Genomic DNA, 25,604 nt, shown 5'->3' on the forward strand with positions numbered 1-25,604 from the left:
CTAGACACTTGCTATTTATATTAATTGATTCTGTATAATATAAAAACTTTACATTAACAAAGTACTATGTCCAGTCCAGTTGGTCCTTACTTTCCAAGTATTACAAAAGCAGAAAAATAATTAGGCTCAGTTTTTTCTCTATCATCTCCTGTTTTGTGACTCCAAAGTTTTATTTCTTAAACTTGGTTACACTTGAACATTTTACTATGTCATGTTTACCTAACTTTCTGTTTCCATGAGAAACACCACTTTGTTCTGAAAGAAGAATAAGTAATTCTATTCAATGACCTCTGGCAAGAGTAGTAAATGTAGGAAAGAAAAGAAATTTTAGATTTCTCAGGAAAGCAGCTTTGAGTTTTTAAACTTGCAAACGGTTCTGTGAGCAAAATCTTCAGCTTTCTTTAGGCACCAGATGATTAAAACTTAGGGAAAGCACCTAAGCTGCTGCCTAGAAAGGTCAGCAGGCTGTATTCTCTCACTCTGCAGTTGATGAAACCCATTACAATGCACACATTGCTGCCCAAAGCCTCATAAAATGCTGTTTCCAAGAAAAACATTTGGCTTCTAAACAATATTTATGAGTGGTTTAGAAATTAGCAGTGTAAACTGGCTTTGTAAAAGTAGTAAAGCAAATAAAAACAATAGTTTATGTCAAATTTTCAGCAAAAACAACTTGTTAAATTTCAGCCATTAGGTTTCTGACCGTATAATTTAATGGAGATACGCACAGGCAGTAAATTACAAGTCATTCAGTATCTGTGGTCATAAGCTCTCCACAGACAAGTTAAATACATACATCTTCCAATAAATGATGTAGCAAATACTCACTGAATAGCTAATCTCCAAAATGGTATCTAGTGATATTATGGGAGTGGATTCTAGCACTGCATTATGTTCTGCAGAGTCAGATTTAGTTGGAGAAATACAGCAGAACAAATATCATGCCACACAAGTAACAATGCCAATAACAACAGGCTCTCCAAATGAAATGCTGAATACTGTTTTCAGACTAGCAGGGGGTTGTGCTAAATGTTGTAAAGATCGTTAGAGTCAGGCACAGTTTGAAGGTGTAAATGGAGGAGGAGGTTTTAGATAAGTCTATCTTGCCCATCCTTGCAAATGGAAGTGAGAGGACAAGCTGCAGCCCTCAGGTTGTTTTTTTTCTTTTTTTTTTTTTCTTTCTTTCTTTTTATCTCATTTTAATACAAAAAAGGAGTGTGCAAAAATAGTGAATTGATCAGGAGAAAAGCAAACCATGAGCTCAGAGAAATTAGCTGTCTGCTTCAATAGACATTCATTGCCAAGGAGACAACCCAGGGCCTTTCTTCATGAGAATTAAAGATGCAAATGTAGGGACTGATTCCATGGTCCAAAGCAGTGCTCTGCAGCTCTCAAGATGAAGAAAGTAATGTGTCCTGGATCATTTCTGCTGAATCGAGCTGATATTTTTTGCTGGTTTAGCTAAACCAGAATGCAATCTATCAGTTTAATGGCATATATTTCCTATTAGGAACCAGGGAGAAATTCATGAAGGGGAGAAATTCCGGACTAACTTAGGTCTTTCAATCCCTAAGCAATCCGAGTTTTAGCTGAGACTGAACATACATAAAAAGTGATCATTCTGTTTCTCGTTTGTATTTTACTATGTTGGCAGAGGTGCCAGAGTCCAATACATGAGATTTCTTTTTTTTTTTCCCCAAGTAGCCAAATCACTGTAAAGGGCTTTCAGGCCTGACGCTCCCCGATGACCTTAATTTACTTGTCAGATAAAACCGGCAAATGACAGAGAAGTATAATTGGAAAAAGTGGATTTGTTAAAAACTGACAGAGAGGCAGGTAAGGTAAAATGATGGAAATACTTATTTTTTCTTGAAGCGATCTTTCTAGAAATCAATAAAGGCACAGTGCAGTGAACAGCACATATATAAGCACATGTGTATGCGCACACACAGGCTCCTCACATGCAGGTAAAAGGTTCCATAAAACACTATCTAGGCAGCAAGAAGAGAGTAATCAGGGATACTCAATAATTAAAATTTTTACAGCATTGCACCATTCTAAATTAAATTCAGCATGTCCCTCTATCTCTCTGTTCTTTTCTAATTTATTCAACTTTCTCTTAAGTTAAAGTCCAAGTTGTAAATAAGAGCCTTTACATGTCTTGTTTCTGTTGTACATGTTCCTGAATCTTTTTTGTTTCCTGCTTTTTCTTCCTTCATTTTTCCTCTCCATCAGCTGGGCATATCGGTATATGGCCCTGTGCTTCTCCTCAGGAATATTCTTGATTATGCAAGACAGAGAAACTCAGTTTAAAAAAACAATTATGATAGGTTGCAAAACCAAACAAGCCCCTGCAACCTTAGTTCATCTCCTTGTGTGCACATATTAGAGTGCTGCATTTAATCATAGAAGTACGCAGCACTTTTCCCAGAATCTCATTTGTTAGACATGCCCAGCATTCATAGAGCTAAAATCAAGATTTTGTTGTCTCTACAGTCTCCGATGCATGGTCTTGTATCTGCCAGCTGTGCACCGCGCTAATGTGTCCAGTGCAGGGGTGATCGGTGGCTCTGTGATCACAGGGATGGATGTGGCTGCACCACGAATGGGGCCACACTGCATTCCATAGTTGAGGTTGATAAGCAAGGGGGCGAGGATGTGCTGGTGCAACAGGAATATGTAAACCACCAGCAGTGCTAAGACTCGTAAGGGAGCTTAGTATCTATCTAACTGGGCTGGCTGTTTTGTCTGGCAGTATGTCTTTCTCTCTGCCTGTCTGCTCAGTAAGTTTATTTTGACAAAAAACAGGTTTTAAAAAATGAGCAGCATAAGATGAGGAAAAAGGAGGATTTATTACTTATCCCAGTAGATGATTAGATAGTATTCTATTATGTTTGGGTATCAAAACTCTTTAAACACATTGTTGCTGCAACTAATGTGATTAGTCAAAGTGGCAATTTGATTTTACAACTGCAGTGTGTATCATACATGTACCCAGAAGTGTATTACCCAGATAAACTCTTCAGTCCCATTACTCTTCATGCTTACCTGGGGTTAGATGCCCACAATGACATTTGAAGTGTCTAATTTCATCATTCCGGCTTCCTTACTTAAACTGTGCCCAGAAATCCCTTCTGCATCCAGCTTGGAGTCGGTTCTGTCCCCACCATCTACTCCTTACATCCTTGCCCTGTCTCAGTCCCTCTCTGAGTTCTTCACCCAGGTGTGTGGAGGAGGAACTGCACTTTCCTTCCTCTCTGTGCTGAAGGGAAATACCCTGAGGCTTCTTCACTTCCTCGCTGGGTAGGCGGGAAGAGATGGTGCAGATATTTTAGTCACGATGCAAGAGGATGAAAGACAGAGAGAATCTTCCAGCTCTGTTCTCCTGTCTTTTCTTTGAACAAATTTCTTAAAATCTTTTAAAAGGTTATGTATTTGGTATAAAAGGGCTAGAAGCCCTAATGACAGCTCACTTCTGCCTTTTAGCTACGTTCTTTAGTTATTTCAATTTGACATCTATCAGGCAGCGGACCTTCCAGCAGACTGAAAGATAAAAAAGTGACAGAAAGACAGCTAGACAGATAACTGTGAGTAGCTGTGAGGTAGATAAGTGTGGCTGGTGAGAACTGGAGCTCTAACAGACAGGAACTGGCTGTCAGATGGGTTTACAAGGTGGCGTAAACAACAGTGCTTAGGAACAATAGGAAAGAAAAATATAAAGTCTAATTAGGGTAAAATTTACATTCTCATAAGTGCTGTAGTTCCTGTGCTGTAGTGAGCTGATGGGCTCCAATCTAAGGGGGAATGCAGGAAAGGAAGGAAGCAGCGGAAAGGCAATCTTAAAAAGGAATTTTGAAAGGGAAAAGCAATGCCATCACTAGCATAAGAATCTAAAAGTTTTTGGCATGTATCTGCTCGAAAAGCCTTCAACATGTTGCCCCTAACATTAGCTTCCTGACTGGTGGGCGAATGGAAAGCCTGTGCAAGCAATTTGAGATCTGAGCAAGGATGTTGCTCTTGGTTAGGAAATGCAGAGGACAAGTAAAGTCTCTGGGCCTTCTGGACATACACAGTAGAGAAATGAGATAGGCCAAAGTCAAATGTGAAGAACAACGGCCTGAAAGTATTGATATGGAGAAATAGTGTGAAATGGGGACAATGGACATCGATTGTGATTGTATATGTCTGCTCAAGGAATGTGGGTATGGTGACTGGTCATGGGTGCGGTGTCTGGTCACATAGGCACACAGCTCTGAGGAGACAACTACAGTTTTGAGGAGACGCCTGCCCCTCTTCCTCTAACAAAGGGGAGACGGGGAGACGCCTGCCCTTCTTCCTCTGACAAAGGGGCTATTTAAAAAAGAATGAGAAAAGGATGAGAGATATTCCAATGCTATCTAGAGGGAGGGAGTGCTAAGTCTCCTTGCTGGATAAGATGGGATGGTCACAAGAACATGAATCACCACTCCTTGCTGGAGAAGATCGGATGGTCACGGATGGTCATAAGAACATGAATCACCTACAAACCTGCAAGACCACCACATTCCGGGAAACGGACTGATAAGCTAATTAACATACAAAGCGGGGTTTAGGTAACGAATATGTATAGGCGTTAATTGAATATTCATTTGTTTTATTGTATAAATGTGAGATGGTTCGTCACTTCGGGTATGCACGCTTGTGGAGGAGCGATCCCCCGTGCATCTGCACGCAATAAACATACCTACTTTATAACTTTCGAGTTATAGAGTCTAATTCCACACGTCAGTATAAACCACAGCAAGCAAATACTTCAAGATCAAAATGAGACATTCTGAGGCATCCAGTGGTGGCTACTACTGAATGAACAGTAGGACTAGGCAGCCATGGGCAGAGACCCAGAAAGACAGTTTCTACACATGAGATATGTGCCAATTCATTTGTTTGTTTCAGCCAGAAACTGAATTTACTATTGTCAAAACCTCAAACATTCTAACAACCCCCCCCTCCATTTTGCATTGGTAATTCAATATATTTCTTCTCTGTTGTGGCATGAATCAGAGCATGTGCTTGAAACAATATTGGAGCTCTATTGGATTCAACGATTTGGGACCCTTCTCTTGAGTTTTGGAGTCCTTCAGAAAATGGAGTTCAGGGTGTAAATCACATCTGGTGGCAAATCCAAAATAGCATGATTTGATGCTGAAAAGTTAAAGATAGATTTTGTGGATGTGGGAAGAGGAAGAAGAATGTGAGAATTCAGCAGATCTGACAATACAAGAAAGTCACCATCTGTGCCTACAGTAAACAAATTAAAATTATTGTTTCATCATGATAAAGGTTCCAGGCCAATTAGTTTTCACAGTCCTCAAATTTATAAATTATCTAATCAGCTATTCTAGTAGCATTTCTGAAATCCTTTTTTTTTTTTTTTAATTCTTAATATGATTTATTTGAAGCATACAAATGTCTATGTTACTTTTGGATTAAAAGTTGTCATGTGCTTACATTTATCACTCTGTTCAGCCCAGGCACTAGCCCACACTGCACACACGCTAGCTTGCCCCTTAAGTCCCTTTTGGAACAAGCCAGCTAGTTCCCTTTCAGATTTTTTTTTTTTCCTAATCACGTGAAGGTTGACCTGGAAGATACCCTCGGTTTTAGAACAAGCCCTGCGCAAAAGCTACAGCATGAAAACATGGCACTGCCTAACAGCCATAAATTGTTCCATATTTTACAAGTTACTGGAGGCACAAGGGCCTCTGAGGTGATATAGTAAAAAGACATTTCTCCAGAAAAAAAGAATACTTTGAATCAGTAATTTAAAAAAAAAAAACAAAACCCAACAGACAACAACACAACACAACCAAACAAAAAAAGTCTTCTGTAAACAGCTAGTTAGAAGAGCGAGAGAGAGGGAAAAATAGGGAGAGGGAAAACAGTTAAAGACTAAAGCATGTTTGCCCTGGGACAAACGATCTTTTATTCTCAGAATATATTTGATTCTACCCTAGGAAGGACCAGAGCTGTTTGTAGTGATTCAGTTGGTACTCCTGATACATAAAAGCAGGAACTGTGAGTGAGGTTATGCTTCAGTTTATAGCCACAGCAGTGGCACAGGTCGGGGTGAAACCCTGTCAGCTTTGCTAGAAGTGTTTTGCCTGTAAGGTAGCGAAACAGGGAGATGGAATAAAATGTCAATTAGGAACATGGTCAAAAGCAGTAGTTACTACGCTTTGTAAAGTTATTACAGCAGCAGCCTCTTGGCTTTAATAGCGGAAGAAACGCTTGATGACATCCATTCATCGATCTCTGCTTCCTTGAAGAGAAGTTTTCTGACTTCTCCAGGTAACTCCATTTCCTTTCACAAAGAAAGTACAATTTTTACTCTATTAGCTGTTCCATTTATTGGTCTCTGCAGCAGGGATAAGAGTTCAAGAACAACACGCTCCCCAAGCAATGGCTGCCTCAGTCTGCTGGTAGGCGAGGGGGCTTCCCAAAAGCCAGACCAGCACTGCAAGATTAATCAACTGTCCTCATTATTGCTACAGACTTGGCCTTTCCGCCTTGTGCACCACCGTTAATAATTATACCAAAATATCTTAGTGTTCCTAGTAATGATGTATCTAGCTTTATTCTGTAAAAGTGAAGTGGCACAGAGAGCGTTTCAACCAGTAAACTGGAGCAGACACGCCAGCGCTGTCCTGCCAAGGGCAGTATGTTTTAGGACACTGATATACCCATCCCACAGTTGATGAACCATTACTTTTCCACAACTTCTCTATCACTTTAAAGAAAAATCTTAATTTTGGCTTGCTCACTTTACCACTATTTATTAACAAATTATGTCAATATTCAAATGGAACAACCTCAGGTGTTCATCTGCAACTGGTCCTGGAATTCTTCTCTAGATGCTAAGACTGTAACATGTACAGTTTGTAGAGAGCTGAAGGATGTTTAAAGCTGGTGCCAGTTGAGAAGGCTTTTTATGAAACACATCACTTGAAATATTTTTGGCCAATTTTATGAGATTTTCAGTTGATTAATTTTCTGTTGGCAACACAGAATTTCTTCCCAGCCTTCTCATGAAAATGTTAACTTTATATAAAATCAGTATAGCCCACGTTAATTAAATCTGGCTACATGAAAGACCACGGAAAGCAATTGCAAACCTGGAATTTTCACCAAGTAACTTGTTTCTGATGGGTAGGAATGGAGGGAGCTGCAATAGTCTGCTTTGGCCTAGTACTACTTGGTATCTTTCAGAATAATAGAGAAGAAGATATATGTAAAAAATCAGAACATCTTCAGCTGAGCTGCATGCTGCGAGAGTAATAAATGAGTCCAGAGGAGGGACACAAGTATGATCTGGGGGCTGGAGCCCCTCTCCCGTGCAGACAGGCTGGGGGAGCTGGGGTGTCTCAGCCTGGAGAGGAGAAGGCTGCGGGGAGACCTGAGAGCCCCTGCCAGTGCCTGGCGGGGCCCTGCAGGAACGTGGGAGAGGGGCTTGTTACAAGGGCGTGGAGTGTAGGGGGGGGGGCGGGGGGGGGGATGGTGGCTTTAAAATGAAAGAGGGTAGAGTTAGGTCAGAAATTCTTCCCTGAGAGTGGTGAGGCACTGGCACAGTTTCCCATAGAGATTGTGGCTGCCCCATCCCTGGCAGTGCTCAGGGTCAGGCTGGACGGGGCTTGGAGCAGCCTGGTTTAGTGGAAGGTGTCCCTGCCCCTGGCAGGGGGCTGGAACGAGATGATCTTTAAGGTCCCTTCCAACCCAAACCATTCTGTGATTTTGTGATTCTATGACTCTTACACAGTTTGACTTGGACCAGTTTGTAAGAGAGATGCATGCCAGCAAGGGTGAATTAGCATTTATGTGTACTGATACAACTGTGCAGCATAACCCTCCCTAATCCCTCCATCTAGATGTAGATCAGTATCTTGGAACACAACGGTACTGACAAAAATGTTGGTCTGTTCTAGTTATTCAGCTGTGTGAGACAATGCTCTAGTTCAGGCTACAAGTGCTTAGCCCTATAGGTAAAAAAACCCCCAAACCTAAAGAATAAAAAGAAAAAAAAAAAAAAAAGGAGGTGAGCAGTGTTAGATCTGTCCACGGCATCATAAAAAGATTTAGTTTTCCTATTTAATTCAGCATCAGATTCAGCTCTGAAGTTATACTTCAAAAAGGATGGTAAAAATCTAGAGAGCTACAGAATTATTCAACGTTTGGAAAATCTGGATTTTTTTAGAGTGAGAGAGGTCATTTATATAATTTATGAGAAAGATGAGAAGTTTTAAAACAAGCATGCACACATTTAGATGAGGAAGAGATTTCTGATACTATTTTGCTTTTTTAATTTGGCAGAAAAGGGTCACAACAAATAAAAAAAAAGGGTAGAAATAAGGTGCTGATTTTTAGTTATGAGGCTTAAGCACTGACACTACCTATAAATATGGTAAGCTCCCCATTACTGGAAGATTTTAAATCAAGACTATTGGTATATGGTAGACGTTACATTTCAATCTATGGTCATTAGCTGTCTGGAAAAGTTACAGAATTACAGACATTTGGTCTGTGTTGTGAAAGGGGTACAAATGAATGATCATAATCATATGGATTGCCCTACAGTTTAGAATAGGCCGATTTTCAAAATACTGCTGTGAGGAAGTAAGATAACTGTAGAGTAACAAGGCATCATTTGAATGGTCAGAGTACTGCTTCAATTTGAAATAAGTAATATTTACCAGCAGGCACTTACTTTGCTTCCCCCCCCCCCCCCCCCCCCCCGCCTTGAAATCTAAAGCAGTACTGTATAAATATTTGAATAAGACACGGTCCTTTGAACTACCCTTCTAATTAAACTGAAGTCTTTATCTAGCTCCAGGTAGCATTTCAAACAGCAACAGAATTTCTCTCCACCTCCATCTCGATTGATCATAAAGAACAATTCTATCTACATTTCCTTTCAATCACACAATTTACATTTAGAACAAATCAAATACTTTTAGTCAGGAACAGGCTTAAGCAATAAATGTTGGTAAACAGCAAATATATAATGTGTATTCATGTTTCGCTATCAAGATTCACACCGAGTGCCTGGAAGTAATAGAAGGTAATAAATGTTTAAGAGTGTTGTGAGCTCTAGCTCACCACGCAGCCCAAGAGCCAGTTGCATTAGTGCAACTGAGATGGAGATGTGGGGCTGGGAAGGAGTGGGTGGAATCTCACTCCCAGGAGATGTTTCTATCAGCAGTGCCAATGACAGAAATGTCACTGGAACCACAGTCTTTCTGATTTAGATGGGTAAGTCACATTTTTACAAACATGACATAGGCTCATAGAGATTTAAATACCATTTACTTTTGATAAGTTATGTCTCTGGGTGCCTAAAGCCTAATATTTATTGCATCAGAAGATGCAGAAAGGATCTACTGGAATTCTTGAAAGCACCCAGGTGCTCAGCTCCTATTCAAATCAATTGGCTTAAGTACCTAGCAAACTTCAAAAAGTCCATTTAGGCATTAAGCAATTGGAAATCTACTCCTAAAACATTTTTGAAATAGAAGTTAAGAAGCAATGAAAATGGAACACAAACCCATGGGTACTCTTGAAAACACTTATATAGTTTTGAGTCTGTATTTTAGCTTAAATAACTTGAATTCTAAAACACTAATGAAAAACATGGTATACATAATTGGTTAATTAAAGTAATTTCATTAATGAGTGTTTTAGTGTTGTATCTACTACACTAATTATATCTTAAATGCTAGTAAATACCTTGTGTGCAGTTTCTTTGAACAGGGAGGGCAGTACATGACTGAAATGTAAAATTGTTCAGAGCACGAACATCATATGTAGCATCAAGCCTTTTGTATATACTGTAGGAACATGTAGGCTTTTTGCTTCTTACTGGAAAATGTGGTAGGCTTATTGGTTGATGTAAATGCATATAAAAGTTTTCAATTTTTTTATTTGTAGAGTCTGGGAGCACTAATAGCTACAGAGAAAAGACTCCGTCGCTGTGTTCTGGGAGCTTGCCTGAAGCTGCTAGACTTATGTAGAGCCTGACTAAGGGTATTTCTAGATGTCAAAAGCAAGGCCTTCGTTAAACAAATACAGGATCACAGAACATCGCAAGTTGGAAGGGGAGCTGTATGGAAATTTTGCAGATGAAAACATTCTTCAGCTGCAGCACTGGGCTAAAACTTTCATTTGTGGTTATAAATCCAGAAGTGTGAGGCTGAGGCTTACTTGTTTTTTATCATAGAGCAGTGGTCATTTTGTGATAAGCAAATGGTATGGATTCAGCCATTCAAACTCCCAGGGTCTCACTGTTTTAGAATTAGATGCTACTTCTATTGCATATGATTTTTTTTTTTCCTTCAGTGAAACTTACTTTCATCTCCAGTTTCAAATTCAAACTTCTGGCTATAGCCGCTGTATCCTGCTGCCGTCCTGACTCTGATATGAAATATATACTTGGTGGCTGGCTTGAGACCTGTGATGATAACACTTGGAGCCTTGGACCTTGTGGAGGAATAGCTGAGCTGCTCATGCTCCTGGGGGACAAAAGAGGGGAGAAATGATATCAAGTTGAGTTGTACAAACTTTGCAAAAATGATATAACAGAACTGAAACTCTATATTCTTCTCATGAATGTAAAATGTGTTTGTAAGAGGTGCAGGTATGGATTTCTGTATTTTGATTTTGTGCTACAGTCATAATGTATGATATGGCCTTGTCTTAGATTTCATCTTTTTGTCTTTAATCTCGCATATAAACACATCATATCTTTGTGACTTGGGTTAGTAATTACACTGTAGTCAAAACTATATGGAATTAGTACAAGACTACATTCACAGAAATGGCAGCTAGAATGGTAGCTCAGTATTTTTGCACAATGGACAAACTAGGAGGTCGGTAAATACTAGTAAGCTGTAAAGTAAAGATGTGGGAGTATTCAAATACCCGCTACTCACTTCTACCCGCAGGTAGTGCCAAAATGCCGGCGCTATCCGTGGGTAGACCTGTGGGTAAAAGAAAATAAAAATTAACTTTTTCTTTAAAGTCTGTAAACTTCTAGCATGGTTCAACTGCTTCACTGCTGTTGAACTTCATTTTTCTTTCCAGGTAGCTGTAATGTAGTTGTAGATGAAATTCTCCTTAACATGCTACGAGGTGAAACAGTCTCTGCAGAACTCCCCTGCTAATCTCCTAGCAGTTGATCCTGGGCATCTACTCCAAATTCCTGACTCTTGCAGAGATGGCTGAGAATTACGGTGTGCAGGGAAAACTGGGAATTACCGCTGCAGACCAGCTGCTGTACTAGGGTGACCAGCCACATCGATTGCTGTGCAAAAACTAAGTGCTGCTTTGCTAGACGGGTCGTTGACGATACTTTTATGTGAGGGCATGACTTAGAAGAAGAGGGAGTTTATTCCCTGTCATTAGTTACTGTCACTTGATAGATCAGTAATCTGTAATATTTTATATGGTGCCTTAAGGCTAGCTTTGCTTTGTTGCAGCAGGATTTGTCTCCAAAATGACAAATGAGCAGAAATGTCCTTGGCATATGCCTAACAATCCAACTGTGATACCCATAGGGCACCATATACATTTATTACACTATGCAGTAATACTAGAGTAGGTATAAGTTACTCGAAGGGTGCTTCCAGTCTGTTAAGAAGGAAATCATCTGGTTCACAGAAAAGATATAACCAAGAGAAGAACAGGTTTCAGTTAGATTCTGTGGGATTCTTAACCTTTTCTGTGTAAAATACATATTTTTTTAGATAAAGCAAACAGTTTTATATAAAACATGCCAAGTCAGCTTCACTCATGGTGTAACAAAGTCATATTGGCATAGAGCAGCAGGTATGTCAGTATTCCCCCAGTAGGCGTACAAGATTGTTACGAGAACCAAATTAAAAACCAGACACAAAAATAAACTAATATTTCTGCTAAGTGGAGGAGGAGAAGGAAGGCACCAATGACCAATATCTAAAATAACTGCATTTATTGCTCACTTCAAACTGTGGAAATAACTTCAGAAACTATAGTAAGAGGAAGTGTGGGTTTTTCTACAGTATATAACCAAATTTTAAAACAGCAAGAAGCATATATTTAAATTGAAATAGTATGACACAGTGTACATGTAATCTTATGGATGGAGACTATGATTAACATATCATCTAACAAATTCTATAACTATCAGTTTTCTCCCAATTACTTGAAATGTTATAACTTCACTTTGAACAGTTTAGTGAATTTTAGACAAACTTTTTTTTGACATTTCAGAAAATATCTATTTTCTTTTGACAGAAGGCCAACTTGTTAAAGTGATGGATTTATTTATTTATTTATTGTGATTAAGCTTGCTTCAACTTGAAAAACAGCTTGTATGTGAGCAGAAGAGGTATAATAGGTTAATAATCAGATTGGAAAGGCAATAGAGAACTCCTACACACACAGAGGAGTTTTCATACTGCTTTGTGGACATTTCACAGACATTCAGTGTCATGAAGCTAATTTCTATCCTGTAACCTTGTTAGATGTGCAGCATCCAGGGGCTTCGATGTGTAGAGGAGTCATATAACATAATGTGTAACTTGGCCAGGGTATGCAGACTTGGAGAACAAATGACTTGAATTTGTTTAGAAATGAAGCTGCTGGCTAAAGTGTGTGCATTTCTGCCCAAAGGGACCAAGTCTTTCAACACAAGTTTGCTACCAGCTCAAAATCAACCTAAGAATTAAGAAAAAAAAAAAAAAAAGAAAAAAAGAAAATAAAAAAAGAAACCACCTGAGATTGCACTGTCCTAAGACCACACTGAATCACAGTGTGGCACAATGTTTGTGATCTTATCTGTTAAATACAATACCAATACAAGACTCTGTTTCTGCACTTCAGTCCAGGTAAAGACATGGCATCCAGCGAAGGAAAGATTCTGGATATGCTCCTTACAGGTTATGTAAACAGCAAATGCTTGTTTTATAGAGGCGTTAGTATGGTTTATTTCAAAGTTTTAGCAAGTACCACATGCTCCATCTGTCATGGCCCAGGTAGGCAGACAGAGACTTTATACTCTGGAATGCTCTGGAAATTTTTATTTAGGCTCCACAACCCATAAGATAAGGAGGAGACCACTGCCTAAGGGGTTTCACTGCACGACCTAATAGTTGCAAGTCATTTCTTTTCTCCACTTGGCTGCTTGAAATCAAGTTCTAAGCATTTAATAATTTACTTTTTTTTTTCTGACCTGCTGAAGAGATCAGAGAAATAATTCAATGGAATTGTAGAAAGAAATACATTCCTTCAGAGGAGGATGGAAATGGAACTTTTGTCAAAAATTGGTGTAGACTCCCTGGGATCCACTGGTGTGATTTACTCCCTGAAGCCTGCAGAACAAGGCCAGTGACAGCAAAGAACTGGGAATGACTTCCGAAAAAACCCAGTCTGAGCTATATCTGTTATTACAGGCTAATTACTGCTTGTGTAACACAGCATTTGGGATACAGCAGCTCCCTAACCAGGGATGTGGACAGACAGTCAAGTATAATTTACTATTTGTAGTTGGTCAAAGATGATGAGTGTGACAAGGACTATGATGGTAATATTTAATCAACAAAACGGTCCCTCCATCTGCGTGGGCAGGCTGTGGCTAAAGGCAAGTTCCCGAAGAACAGCCATCTCTGTCCCTTCTGGGTGGTGGAAGGCATTTTGGCCACCTCTAATGGTTGTCTGGCTTGCTGCCCCTCACCACCTGCCTGGGGTCCCGTCTCTGTGCCCCCCCATCCCCCATCTTCTTTCCTTTCTGCAGCTTCTTACGCCGTTCATCCCATGGTCTGAAAAATGCTGTCTGGGAGTAGGCAGCCACAAAAGTAATACTGTTGTCATATGAGAGAAGGGGGAGGATTTGTTATTGCAAGTGGAACAGGGGAAAGGTAACCTGTCCCCTTGGTGTGTCTGAGAAGAAAAAGCTTCAGTACCTGGTACTTGAGGAGAAAGCTGCTCACGCTCGAGACAAAGTGATTAATAGCTAGAAGCTTCACATTGTTTTATGTGAATGCTTCACACAAAGAAATCAGCCTTTTTGGACTGGATTCATATGTAAGACAGTTTTCCAAAGAGTGGATGCTTTGTCATTACTCCCTCCTCATGACAGTGACAAGATGTGAAGCCTTCCTGGAAAGCCAGAGCTTTCCACAGAGGTTGCTGGGGGTGGCTTTCAAGGTTGGCCGCTCCTCCTGCCGTGGCCTTTCCCAGGAAGGCTAAAGATGATCTCAGAATAAAGCCATAGAATTCTAGTCTGCAGAAGTATGGGATACTTTGTCTTATTCTTGCCACAGACAATATGCACTCACTTTTGCATGGATTCTGGGTTCAAAAAGTGAATTTTAAACTGCAGGACCTAGATTTACTTCCTGTATGTTAGTGCACGCTTTTACCAGACCCCGATTTTATGTTGTGACAAAATTTAGACATATATCAGCCCTCCTGACATGCACCCTATTTTCCCTCAAAAAGAAGCATGGTTTTGTGGGCTAGAAGGCTCTGTGACAGATCTCTGACCTGAACAGTGATGGGATCAGGATCAATGGGAAATGGCAAGGACTATATCTGTTCTCTATTTCTTGATAACTATAAAGGATTACTAGAAAATCTTCAAAATAAAATAAAATTTTCACTGATGTGACTGTATTTCCCATTGCAATTAAGCAGTAGGTGAACCGCTGGCCATTATGTATGCCTCAGATTTCATATAGGAGTACAAGAAATGCTCTGGTCCTTCACACTAGTATCAGAGCAGCATTTGTGGTCTTAAGATGGCATAGGACTCACAAGAAGCAGTTCTAAGCACAGGGGCTAAGGGTTTAAACATAAGTTAAATGAGTCTGTCTAATATAATACGTAATTGCTAGTCAGACTCTGATACAAGGAAATTCATAAGACCTCTTCCACAGCCTTCTGCAAATTTATCTTGGTGAAAATCTGTAATTAAACATAAATATAATCCAAATGAGAAGTGATGGCAATGTTATTACACAATGTAATACAGATCCTATGACCACCCATCCAAGCTAAACAGAATTTTATTATGAACTTTGAAAATTCTATCTCTATTTCTAAGGAAATCGAATTTTTCTTGTTTGTGTGATGCTTCTTGTCAGTGGATTCAGTTCTGATTATGGCAGACCGCTCAGGATTCCACGACAGTTTGGTCTCTGCATGAACATGAACACCTTTCAGAATCAAACTCTTTCCTGCAGCCACCTGTGCATGAGAGTCCGAGTCTGTATCTATCCTAATTTTATACTTGGCTTTATATTCAAGACATTTTTTCATATCTAAAGAAACAGACTGACTGACTGGAAGTTACAATGGTGCTAATGGTCTAAGACTAGACAAACTCATTTAATGGAGTAGCAGAATCAAGAGTATAAAAAAATCCTGAAAAGCCTTCTGCTTTTCCAATGTACCAGAATCCCTGGGTCTGTCCCATCAACCATGCTGTAATGAAACACTTCCACTGTATGACATTGTCAGATTAAATGACAGCTCTTTACTCACTGGACGTAGCTACTTTATGAATAAATGTTATATTCATTCAATATCCAAATGTTCTATTATTGTGATGAGTATTACTATTTTTCTCATATGCTGAAAAGAAAGGGGATTCCCTCTGATGACATTAACACTTGCAAAGAAATAGATAAACCTCCCCACGCCACACCTATGTGAACATGCTGCTCTGCTTTTATCCCTCCCTTACTTCAGAAGGAAGCGGCACAGAAATGAAGACTTTGTGCACATATATGAAAAAACCCAAGAAACGGATAAAGAGTAACCAAAATGTGACAAATTTTTACCAGTTTAGACTCATACTTCAAACCAAGTGTTTACATTCTGATGCTATGGTTGAGAAAATGTATATATAACTAAAAACTTATTGACAAAAAATATTAATGTAAATAAAAGCTGAAATGCAGAATTTCACTCATAGTACTCAATAACCTTTAAAAGACAGTAAAGTCTTTAAAGTAAAAGTGCCAGTAAAGCACTGATAAAAATCCAGGCACTTTCAGGCATACAGGATTTGTCACCATTTCTATTTGACTGGAAAAGAGAAATATAGCTCTCATCAAAATAATATCAGCCCCTACTTTAGCGATTGAAAAAGTTAACCAAATATAACTTTCTGTCATTTAGAATACATAACGGGAGCTCCTGGAATTACCACTCTCTTGCAATTTACTCTGTGTCTAGCTTATTTTACAAATGACAATCAAGGTATTTGGTTCGTTGAGTCTCATGAGTAGCTGAAAAGCCTTCTTAAAGTGACACTGGGGAAAGGGTTTTCAAAGGCTTCTGCCAGCAGAAAACATACTTATTGTGTACCCACAACTTCCAAATGTATGTGTGTGGAAAGAATCCATGGAGACAGTAACTGCATTAACTATCAACTGCTTGCAGATGCATGTTCTAGTTTATATCCATTGTCCTCCAACATGAAAATTCTGTACTTAAGCCATATAATCCTGCTCAGCCTTTTCAGAGCACTATCACTTAACAAAAAGAAATACTAACAGAGATTCAATCTATATACTACAGGGACCAGGTCTTTCTCCTGTGCACTAAAGCACAATGTCAAAGCTGAATAAGTACCACATTAAAGTAAAGAAGATTTGGAGTTCCATGATTCAGACGTTATCAATGTTTAAATAAAAGCACCAATAATAAAAAAGATTCTTTTATGAGACCATTTGGTCACATTTTTCCTCTCTCTTAGATACATCTATCTGAAGGATGTACACAATGCGACCTACAGAGGAAGCATCATTATTTTAAAGGAATAACCACAATTCTGGCAGATCAGAATTTTTACTAATCATAGCTCTGGTCCATTGTGAAATGAAATCTCCAGTCTCTTCCTTACTGTGCTCATGGAATCAGCTATGATAGCACTTACTTAACTTCAGGGTCACCTGAACTTGAATGATGTGATACACATGAGAATAAAACAGTAGGTAATTACTAGGTACAGTCAATAGGTGATTAATCAGTTCAAATAGAATCTATTGAAGACAAGTATCAGCTAACTGTGGAGTTTGTACCTACTGTCTGTGTTTTCCATGAAAAACATAGCCCCCACATCTCTAATTTATGGAAATTGCCTCTGATTTATATTGCCTATATTCCTGTCACCGATAACTTGTCCCCAGTCATTCTCAAAAATTATTTTCTTTCTTTGCAATAAAATATTTCCATAATACCATTTCTGGATGGCTATTGCCCTTACTCATATCTCACCTCTCATCTTACATAGGTTGTTTTAGATAAGGAGTAATTATACTGAAATCAGTTAAAGTAACTACACCTAGGAAACTCAAAGTCTGTTTTTGGAAGCTTCTTTGTATTTACTAATTTTGTGTGTGATTTTCTCTTAGACTATTTTGACATACAGTATATCTATTAAAATCAATGCCAACAGTAATATTTGGAAGATATTAGGGAAAAGACGCAGGTTAAAAAATGTGCTTCTAATATTAATTCCTTTCTGATTACAATATAATCAACAGGATTAGGTAAATTCTCATTGCAATACAAAGCAACAAGAAAATTACAATAATAGAAATAATAGTAAAAGACATCATTCATAGCCTTAAAAACCCACTTCCTAAAAATCTTGTACCTTTGGTTTCCAGCTGACCAACAAACTGAAATTTAGCAAAGTGATTACAAAGATCTGACGACCAATCCAAACTAAAATGAAAACTCTGACAGGAAAAAGTAGGGCCACAGAGACAATCACCGATGGCTCTAGTACGGGCTTCAGAGAAGAAACCTACAGCATTTTAAGGCATCAGCCACTTCAGGTTGTAATCTTCTCCCTTCCCTTCTCGACCTCCCTTGTGATTAATCTCAGATGTAACAGTTTGGGGAGCTGAAATACTAAAGTGTTCTTTCCCTCTTTGGCCTTTCAATATTTTATATTTTGATTGTCTGTCAGTCAGCTCATCACTTTCTCCATACATAAAGTGAAGCTGTCAACAAGAAAAGGGGAAGAACAGATGACCAATCATCAAGAAAATATGGAAAGGCCAAACCCCAGCCAAACCTCATTTTAATTGGATTATATACATGGAAAGGCAGAAATGAGTTGGTGTGAGGTGAACCACGAAAAAGAGAAAATTAAACGAGGAGAGATGAGGACAGGGTGACTCTAAAGTCGTGTCAACATTCTCGCCACTGCAATGAGGCGAGAGGTGGGCTGTGCTTAGCAGGGCAGGCCAAACGGGACCACCAGGCATCAAGGCAGCAGGCAGGACACTGCTGATCGCACTGGCAAGGAGGGTTGATTTTATTGTTTTATTATTTTACATTATATAAATATAATGAAATTATAGAAATTATACATTTCACAATATAACATTATATGTTTGCAATTTATATATGAAATAAATTTATAACAATACATTATCATCATTATCATTGTTACTATAGTTATAATTATTGTTATTAAAGCTATTATTGTTGCGTTATTATTATTGTTGCATTACTATTACTGTTGTGCTATTATTATTGTTATTATTATTGTTATTGCTATTATTATTATTATTATCATTATCATTATTATCATCATTATTATCATTATTGTTATTATTATTATTAAGAATAAAACCAGGTCTGTGACTGAAGTCCATGATGGAAGAGGATGCAGTTCACAATATAATAAAGGGAGTTGGGCAGTGTGACTGGAATTGTCAGATAAGCGTGGGGGTTAAATTCCACCTTCCAGGCAGTTATGAGCCACTCTGGTAACATTTGTTTGCTAATTACAAATACTTACCAGTGAAAACCTCTGTACCAGGATCTCCAGGACTCTTTCTACCTTCAGCATATAAAAATGTCAGCCTGTCCAGTTGTCCCTTAAGAATTTTCTCATTTTTCCACTCATTTTAATTTCCTTTTGCCCTGAACTGCTTTTTCCAGTCAGAAAGAATCAAGGAGCTACTGTAAGCACTAACTAGTTTCCTAATGGTAAAAATCTGCTCTTGTATTCAGAAGTTTTGCTGTCAATAAAGCACACTTTCTTCTGAGATACCTAACACCAGGGTGTACTTCATAACGAGAAAATAAAGCTGCTGACAAACACAGCTCAACAGGAACCATGCAATCCAGCAAAATCCGAAGATTGGAAGCCTTCTGTGACTGCCTCGGTTGTGAAACATGCCCAGAGAACAATGTACCTACAGCCAGTGGGCTAATTCCCAACTCGGTTATTTGGTATATGAGATTGATAGTTCAAATTTCTGAATCAAGTCCTGTCTGTGCCACTGCAGACCTGAGACTCCACACTAACAGCAGAGGTTCCTTCTCCCCATGCTCACCTTTAACAGTCCCCCAGAGTCCAGAAATCTGCAGAGTAGTGGGTGTCTGAATTAACTAAATTTGCTTCATTATGTTTTACAGCTCATCGACTTTTCTTCCACAAATATACTTAATTATTTTTTTGAACCAGTTTTGCTAGTGGCTTCCAAAACATCCCTAGGCAACAAGTTTAATTACAAACTGATTTAAAAAAAAATACACTTTTTTTGTTTTAAATCTGCTTCCTGATGCTTTTATTGAATATACTCTAGTTCCTTGTCTATAAGAAATAGTGAATAACCATGAATATCAGTGATTTGTCCAGTCCAACTCAATATATCTCTGTAGATCATAGGAACGGTACTTCTAGTTATAGATGGGAAGTAGGTCACTGGATAATGAAACTTTTAAATTGAAAATGCAAGACCCTGGGGGAGAGATAACAAAAAGGGACAATTCACGTGATATAAAAATCTGTAATGAAAAAAGCCACAGTTCAAACACTTGAAGGTCTCTAAGTTTCTGAGAAATATGGCAGGCAACCTTCTCATGCCTAACATTATCAGCATGAGTAAAACTGCAGCTGTACTCACAAAACTGCTGCATTCCTTCCCAGCAGAACCCAAAATCGAGGTTTCCCTACCTCACACTGAAGTGTGGAGACATTTTTAAAGTAGGGAAACATCTTACAACTGAAGTGGAATTTCAACACAAGAGCAATGATCCAGCTTTTCAGAAGACTTGTACAATGATGGTGACTTGCTACAATACAATATAGCCAATGCTCTATTTTGACAAACAAAGAAACAAAAAAAACCAACAAAAAAAAAAATCATATTTTCAAAGCTGTGACATTCAAGTGATTCTACCAACCCCAAAAATGTAGTACAGCACTGAGGCAGTTACACAAAACTCAGCTGTAACGGTGCTGACGACAAAAACTGCTTAACTTGCCTAATTTCAGATTCCCTACAATATCCATAGGCAGGTAGGCCCAGGATTTGGATTCGAGCTCCTGTTCTGTCCTGGATATTTTGTCAGGTTCATAATATCTTGGTAGAAAATTACAGAACACCCTTGTAAAAACTACTGTATTAAAACCCTCTTGAGGCAACAAGACTTTCCATCTCCTTTTTAAGATATGTTTCAGCCTTGCAGGGTGTTAGGACAGGTAGAGCGGCTGGGCTGATTTTAAGACTAGTTTAAGCCTAGGTTCAATCTTCTACGTAAACACCTTTCACTTTTGGAAGCGCAGACTAATGTACACTTCTATTTTCATTTGCTACTGAATTATTTCCTACCTGGCAAATACAGAAAAGATCCTTATTGATATACAGCAGCTTGGAAACAAGCCATACGTAAAGCAAAACTATGTATAGCTGTTTACTTGTTTCATAGATACACTTAAGAGAGCAGTTAGCTGTAGTTTCGTGCTATTAATCAGAAATCATAGAACTGTAGAATCACAGAATGGTTTGGGTTGGCAGGGACCTTAAAGACCATCTCGTTCCACCCCCTGCCAGGGGCAGGGACACCTCCCACCAGCCCAGGTCGCTCCCAGCCCCATCCAGCCTGACCCTGAGCACTGCCAGGGATGGGGCAGCCACAGCTGCTCTGGGCAACCTGTGCCAGTGTCTCGTCGTCCTCACAGGAAAGAATTTCTTCCTTCTATCTAACCTAAACGCACACTTTTTCATTTTAAAGCCACCGCCTTGTCCTACACTCCACGCCCTTGTAACAAGCCCCTCTCCCGCGTTCCTGCAGGGCCCCGCCAGGCACTGGCAGGGGCTCTCAGGTCTCCCCGCAGCCTTCTCCTCTCCAGGCTGAGCCACCCCAGCTCCCCCAGCCTGTCTGCACGGGAGAGGGGCTCCAGCCCCCAGATCATCCTTGTGGCCTCCTCTGGCCTTGCTCCAACAAGTTCCTGTCCTTAACAAAGCTATCACTTTTATTTAAGTAAGCAAATTACTTATTTTTATAGGTAGAATTGATTCAGATTGCTGTTGTGAATCTGGAATAAATGATTGAAGTCATTAAGATTAATTTAAATCTACATGTTACATTCTAACAAGTCTTTCACGTGCTGTGTATACAGTTGTTTGGGAGAATTACTTTCCTTTTCAAAGAAAATCAGGACTTATACAGTAATGTTGACAATATTAATACAGGTCAATAGGACAATATTAATTGGTCAGCATCACCCTACAAAAATCAGTTTTGGAGGAAGAATTTCGGCTCTAAAATACAAAGTCTGACACTAACTAAAGCTTGACTTTGATCACTCCAATACAAATAATAAATGAGAGGGAAGAGGGAACATGCTGATTTATATATAGGGACAATCATTTGGGATTGTGTAGCATTTTTCATTATGCAAACCTCTTCAGATTTAAATACATCAAAATGTATTGAACAATCACTGAAATATGACATTATTTGTGTATTTGTGAGCATGTGTGTACATCTTGCGTCTCAGTTCAGGCAGACAGCAAACATCTATCCTATAATATTAAAAGGGCTGAATTAATATCTGGTGTCATGACTCTATTGCAGATCCTTGCATTACGTCATCAGTAAATGTATCATAGTATTTAAATTCATGTTTTCTTCAAACACATCAGTGAGTTAGTAGTGGAGTATAAAGCAAAAATGGAAATATTTTTCCAATTAGTTTAACATGAGTTTCAAAGGACAAAGTAAACAATCTAAAATGAAAAAAACCAAAATGCTGATTTTACACTTTCAAAACCAAGAAAGTAGGTTTTGTTCCTATTTTTCCATCAGGGAAGTGCCCATTTCTAACTTTACCAGGAACAATACTTTTGGAGTTGGTAAAAACAAACAAAAAAAGTCTGAAAAAAACTTTAAAGAAATCTACGGACAGGTGACAATACCTTATTAAAAGGGAAGAGCTGCCTCAGTCACTAAAGAATAGCCATTGTGTTAACATAGTATGTTAGTACTCCTGGCAGTATGCGCAAACCCAGACAGTTTGTGCAAGGTCATTGCAAATACAAGATGCATCAACCTGGTGAAGTTCCTACAGCAACATAAATGTGTTTATGAGCAGCAGGTGAATTCCTACAAAAGACTCTAAAGCTATTAAGAGCTCAGTAAGGAGTACATAATAATAGGCTGTTAACTCAGCCTCCCTGACAAGAACATCAAGAAAGGGCACTTTGAAACTATTAATACTAATACATTAAAGAAAAAAAAAAAGAAAAAAGAAAAAAGAGAATTTTCACATTATGTTTCTTTAAATCAACAAAATAAACACTCATGATTCTATTAGTGTATAAAACTAACAAAACTACGTGGGAGTAACTGAATAGCATGCCCTTTCTATGAATTCCAGTTGGCTAACAAAATCATGCATTTAAATGAAAAGCTCCCCTAATGTTCATTTTTCATTCCAACAATCACCACCCCCCCCCCCCCACCAAACCCACAGCTTTTATTCAATACATGGTAAAATGCTTATACTAATGTTAAACATGGAAATGGTACATTTTATTGCATGAAAATGGAATGGGTCTCCTTAAAAGAGCTTCCTCTTTTCCTTTGTTTTTTTCTGCCTTCTCCCAGAATGACTGCTTGGGGACATCACTACTTAATAAAAAAGAGGTTGCTTAAAGATTCAGTTCATGGCTTTGTCTCCATTTCAGTGTGAACAAAATATTAAAAGTGGAAAACTAGTAACAATCTCTCCTTCTGCACAGTTAGTGTGCAGTTGCAATGCAGTCTCAGAAGAGAGGAAAAAAAATCCAAACTTTGTTTTTCCTCCCCAAAAGAATACGTCTTATTACATGTAACTCCCCAAAATGTCCTGAATATAGGAAAGACTGCAGGAAAAAACAGGAAAAAAGTGAAATGATACCTCGTATTGGAACATTCCCTCATTTAAAGAAAGATATAACCTCACTTATGTCTCAAAGTACACAACTTCTTGACTTGGTCTGTGAATCCACCTTTTTGGCTGCGAAAGAACAACTTACAAACAGTACGTAGTTTGTGTATTGTGAAAGCACTGTCCCTAGTTTTTAAAACAGTTTGGACTCATAGATGAAGACTTTTGGGAATGTTTAAGCTAGTTCTTATTTTAAGAAGGTCTAAAGTAAACGTTTGGACAGGTTTTAGAGAAACGGAGACCTGGACATTGTATTTAACTTATAAATAAGGAAATTATTTTTTCTTAGATGGCCATCTTTTGGAAGCTATGCTAATTATTTTTAGGTCATTGCTCACAAAGCTCACCATTCTTTTTGTAAAAATATGTCAAACTTTCAAAGTTTGACTCCAGATTGTGCGTTAAGGTACTTGAAGGAACTACAAATCTGACTCCAGATACTACTAAAACTTACTGCACCAAAACTCAAAGGTGAATACACTGAAACTAGTTACTAATAACAGCAATGACAACAATAATAAAATGTTTTAAGTTGAGAGTACATCCTCTGTATTATTATTTCAGGATTAAACATGTTAAACTTTTTACCACTTCCTTTTGTGCAATTGCTATATTCTCTCTGAAGAGACAACATTTCTTTCCTACAATATGTTCATCAAAATCATCTAAAGCTTGTCCTTGGGAGGGAGCTGAACTTACTGTACTACACAATAGCTGCTTCTGATTTTTGACGCTACCTAATCATACACTTAAGATTAATAGCTGATTCCTGCAGTTAATGTTACTATTCTTGCTGTGTGAGTAATCTGTTTTTTAAACTATTTTTTTCTGAAGTTCGAATGCTGAATGGCTAGCAAATATGTTTAATAATTCCTTTTATTAGGAATCAACCTCTGCTATCAGTGGATTTAGCTTTCTTAGCTTCCTCTGAAGTATGGACTAGCTGTGTTTGTTGCCTTGTAATAGTTCACACAACTCCTATACCGCTGTCTTTGAAAGAGTTTGAAAAGCATTTATTCAAAGCCATTAAAGCACCTTTACTAAATTTGTGTGGCTCCTCTAGCAGTTACTTCAATAAGCATTGTACGTGCAGTTTTCCTTGGGGAAAATGGTATTGGCTACAGACAAGAACACAAGATCAGCAAAGACTGAACTATGTGGTTTTTTAAATCAAATCCACTAGGCTTGCTTAAACAGCATTATATTTCTTGTTGAGATTTTTTGGTTCAGCAGGAACGACAACAGTAATAGCTCTGTAGGCTACTTTATTATTAAATACGAATGTTTAGAAGCTATATCTAAATAATTGACGAGAACGATTAGGAGACTAGCCAAACCAGGCACCTAATGGAGAAGGCCTAGCTCAGAACTTCTATGATAAACCCTTTGCTGCATGGAACAGATATTTAGAGGCCAGATTACTTTTTCTCCTAATAGTAATTATATCAGTGTCATTAATAATAGCTGCTGCAAGGTCCTTAGGTTCTTTCCTGCAGGCAAAAATTATATCTGGTCAGAGAGTCTCATAATTATTCACTCTCATTTTCAACAGTCCTGAGACCTATTTTTTTTTTTTTTTTAAAGAATCTAAGGCTTTTACAGTTCTTCCCTTGGGAAACTAGGTTAATAACAACAGAATAGGAAAACTGAGAAGCTTGTTTAACATCACTTACTATGCTAAAATAAGCTAGGAGATTTCATTTTAATGATCATCTCCCAAAGCGCATTTGTAGTGATTGTTTTTTAAAAACATTTACCAGACATGGTTCATTTCCCAGGAGCTCCAAACAGCCGAGAATGCGAGAGGTGTTCCTTGGGGCTCTGGTGCCTTGCAGTGACAGGCTGATCTGTTCCTGCAGCTATGGGCAAATACTAAGGTCTGCCTAATACTACTATCCAAAAGTTCTTAAGTATCCATATCACTCAATGCTATTTTTCTTATGAGAACATGCTGAAAATGTAATGAAAATGTGTTACTGCATGAGCCCTACGTTTCTTGCTTCTAGTCACATCAGAAACATTTTACTTGGAGGCAGCATTTTGCTACTTATGCCTCAAGTAATTTGAATAATTGAAAAATATTACAGGAGCAAAGCGTTCGTTTTAAAAGAGAACGATTAGCATGAGGCTAAAAATTGCCCAGCTGATCATTCAATGCTAACAGCACAGCGCTCACTATTTTATACTGCATATACTCACTGAGTGGCCAGGCACCTGAAAAGCACATCCCTATCGTTACAAGCCTTCTCCTGTTCCCCAATTTTGTCACCCACGTTGACTTTAACATTTAGGCAGGAAGCCTGCAAGGTTATCAAGCATGCTGTGGTGGTATATATAAAAGAATGTGCCC

At 38.6% G+C, this 25,604-nt stretch overlaps 1 protein-coding gene across 2 annotated transcripts in view; it reads right to left on the bottom strand.

Moving 5' to 3' along the window:
• Positions 1 to 25,604, bottom strand: part of EPHA6 (EPH receptor A6) — a 516,780-nt gene that overhangs the window by 126,733 nt on the left and 364,443 nt on the right. For both annotated transcript variants that reach the window (XM_040583021.1, XM_040583020.1), the window contains exon 7: positions 10,376 to 10,538. In XM_040583021.1, the coding sequence (XP_040438955.1) occupies positions 10,376 to 10,538 (163 nt within the window). The remainder of the gene's footprint in view (positions 1 to 10,375; positions 10,539 to 25,604) is intronic.

The sequence above is a fragment of the Falco naumanni genome, chromosome 2 (genome assembly GCF_017639655.2).
Source record: "Falco naumanni isolate bFalNau1 chromosome 2, bFalNau1.pat, whole genome shotgun sequence".
NCBI classification, from domain to species: Eukaryota; Metazoa; Chordata; class Aves; order Falconiformes; family Falconidae; genus Falco; species Falco naumanni.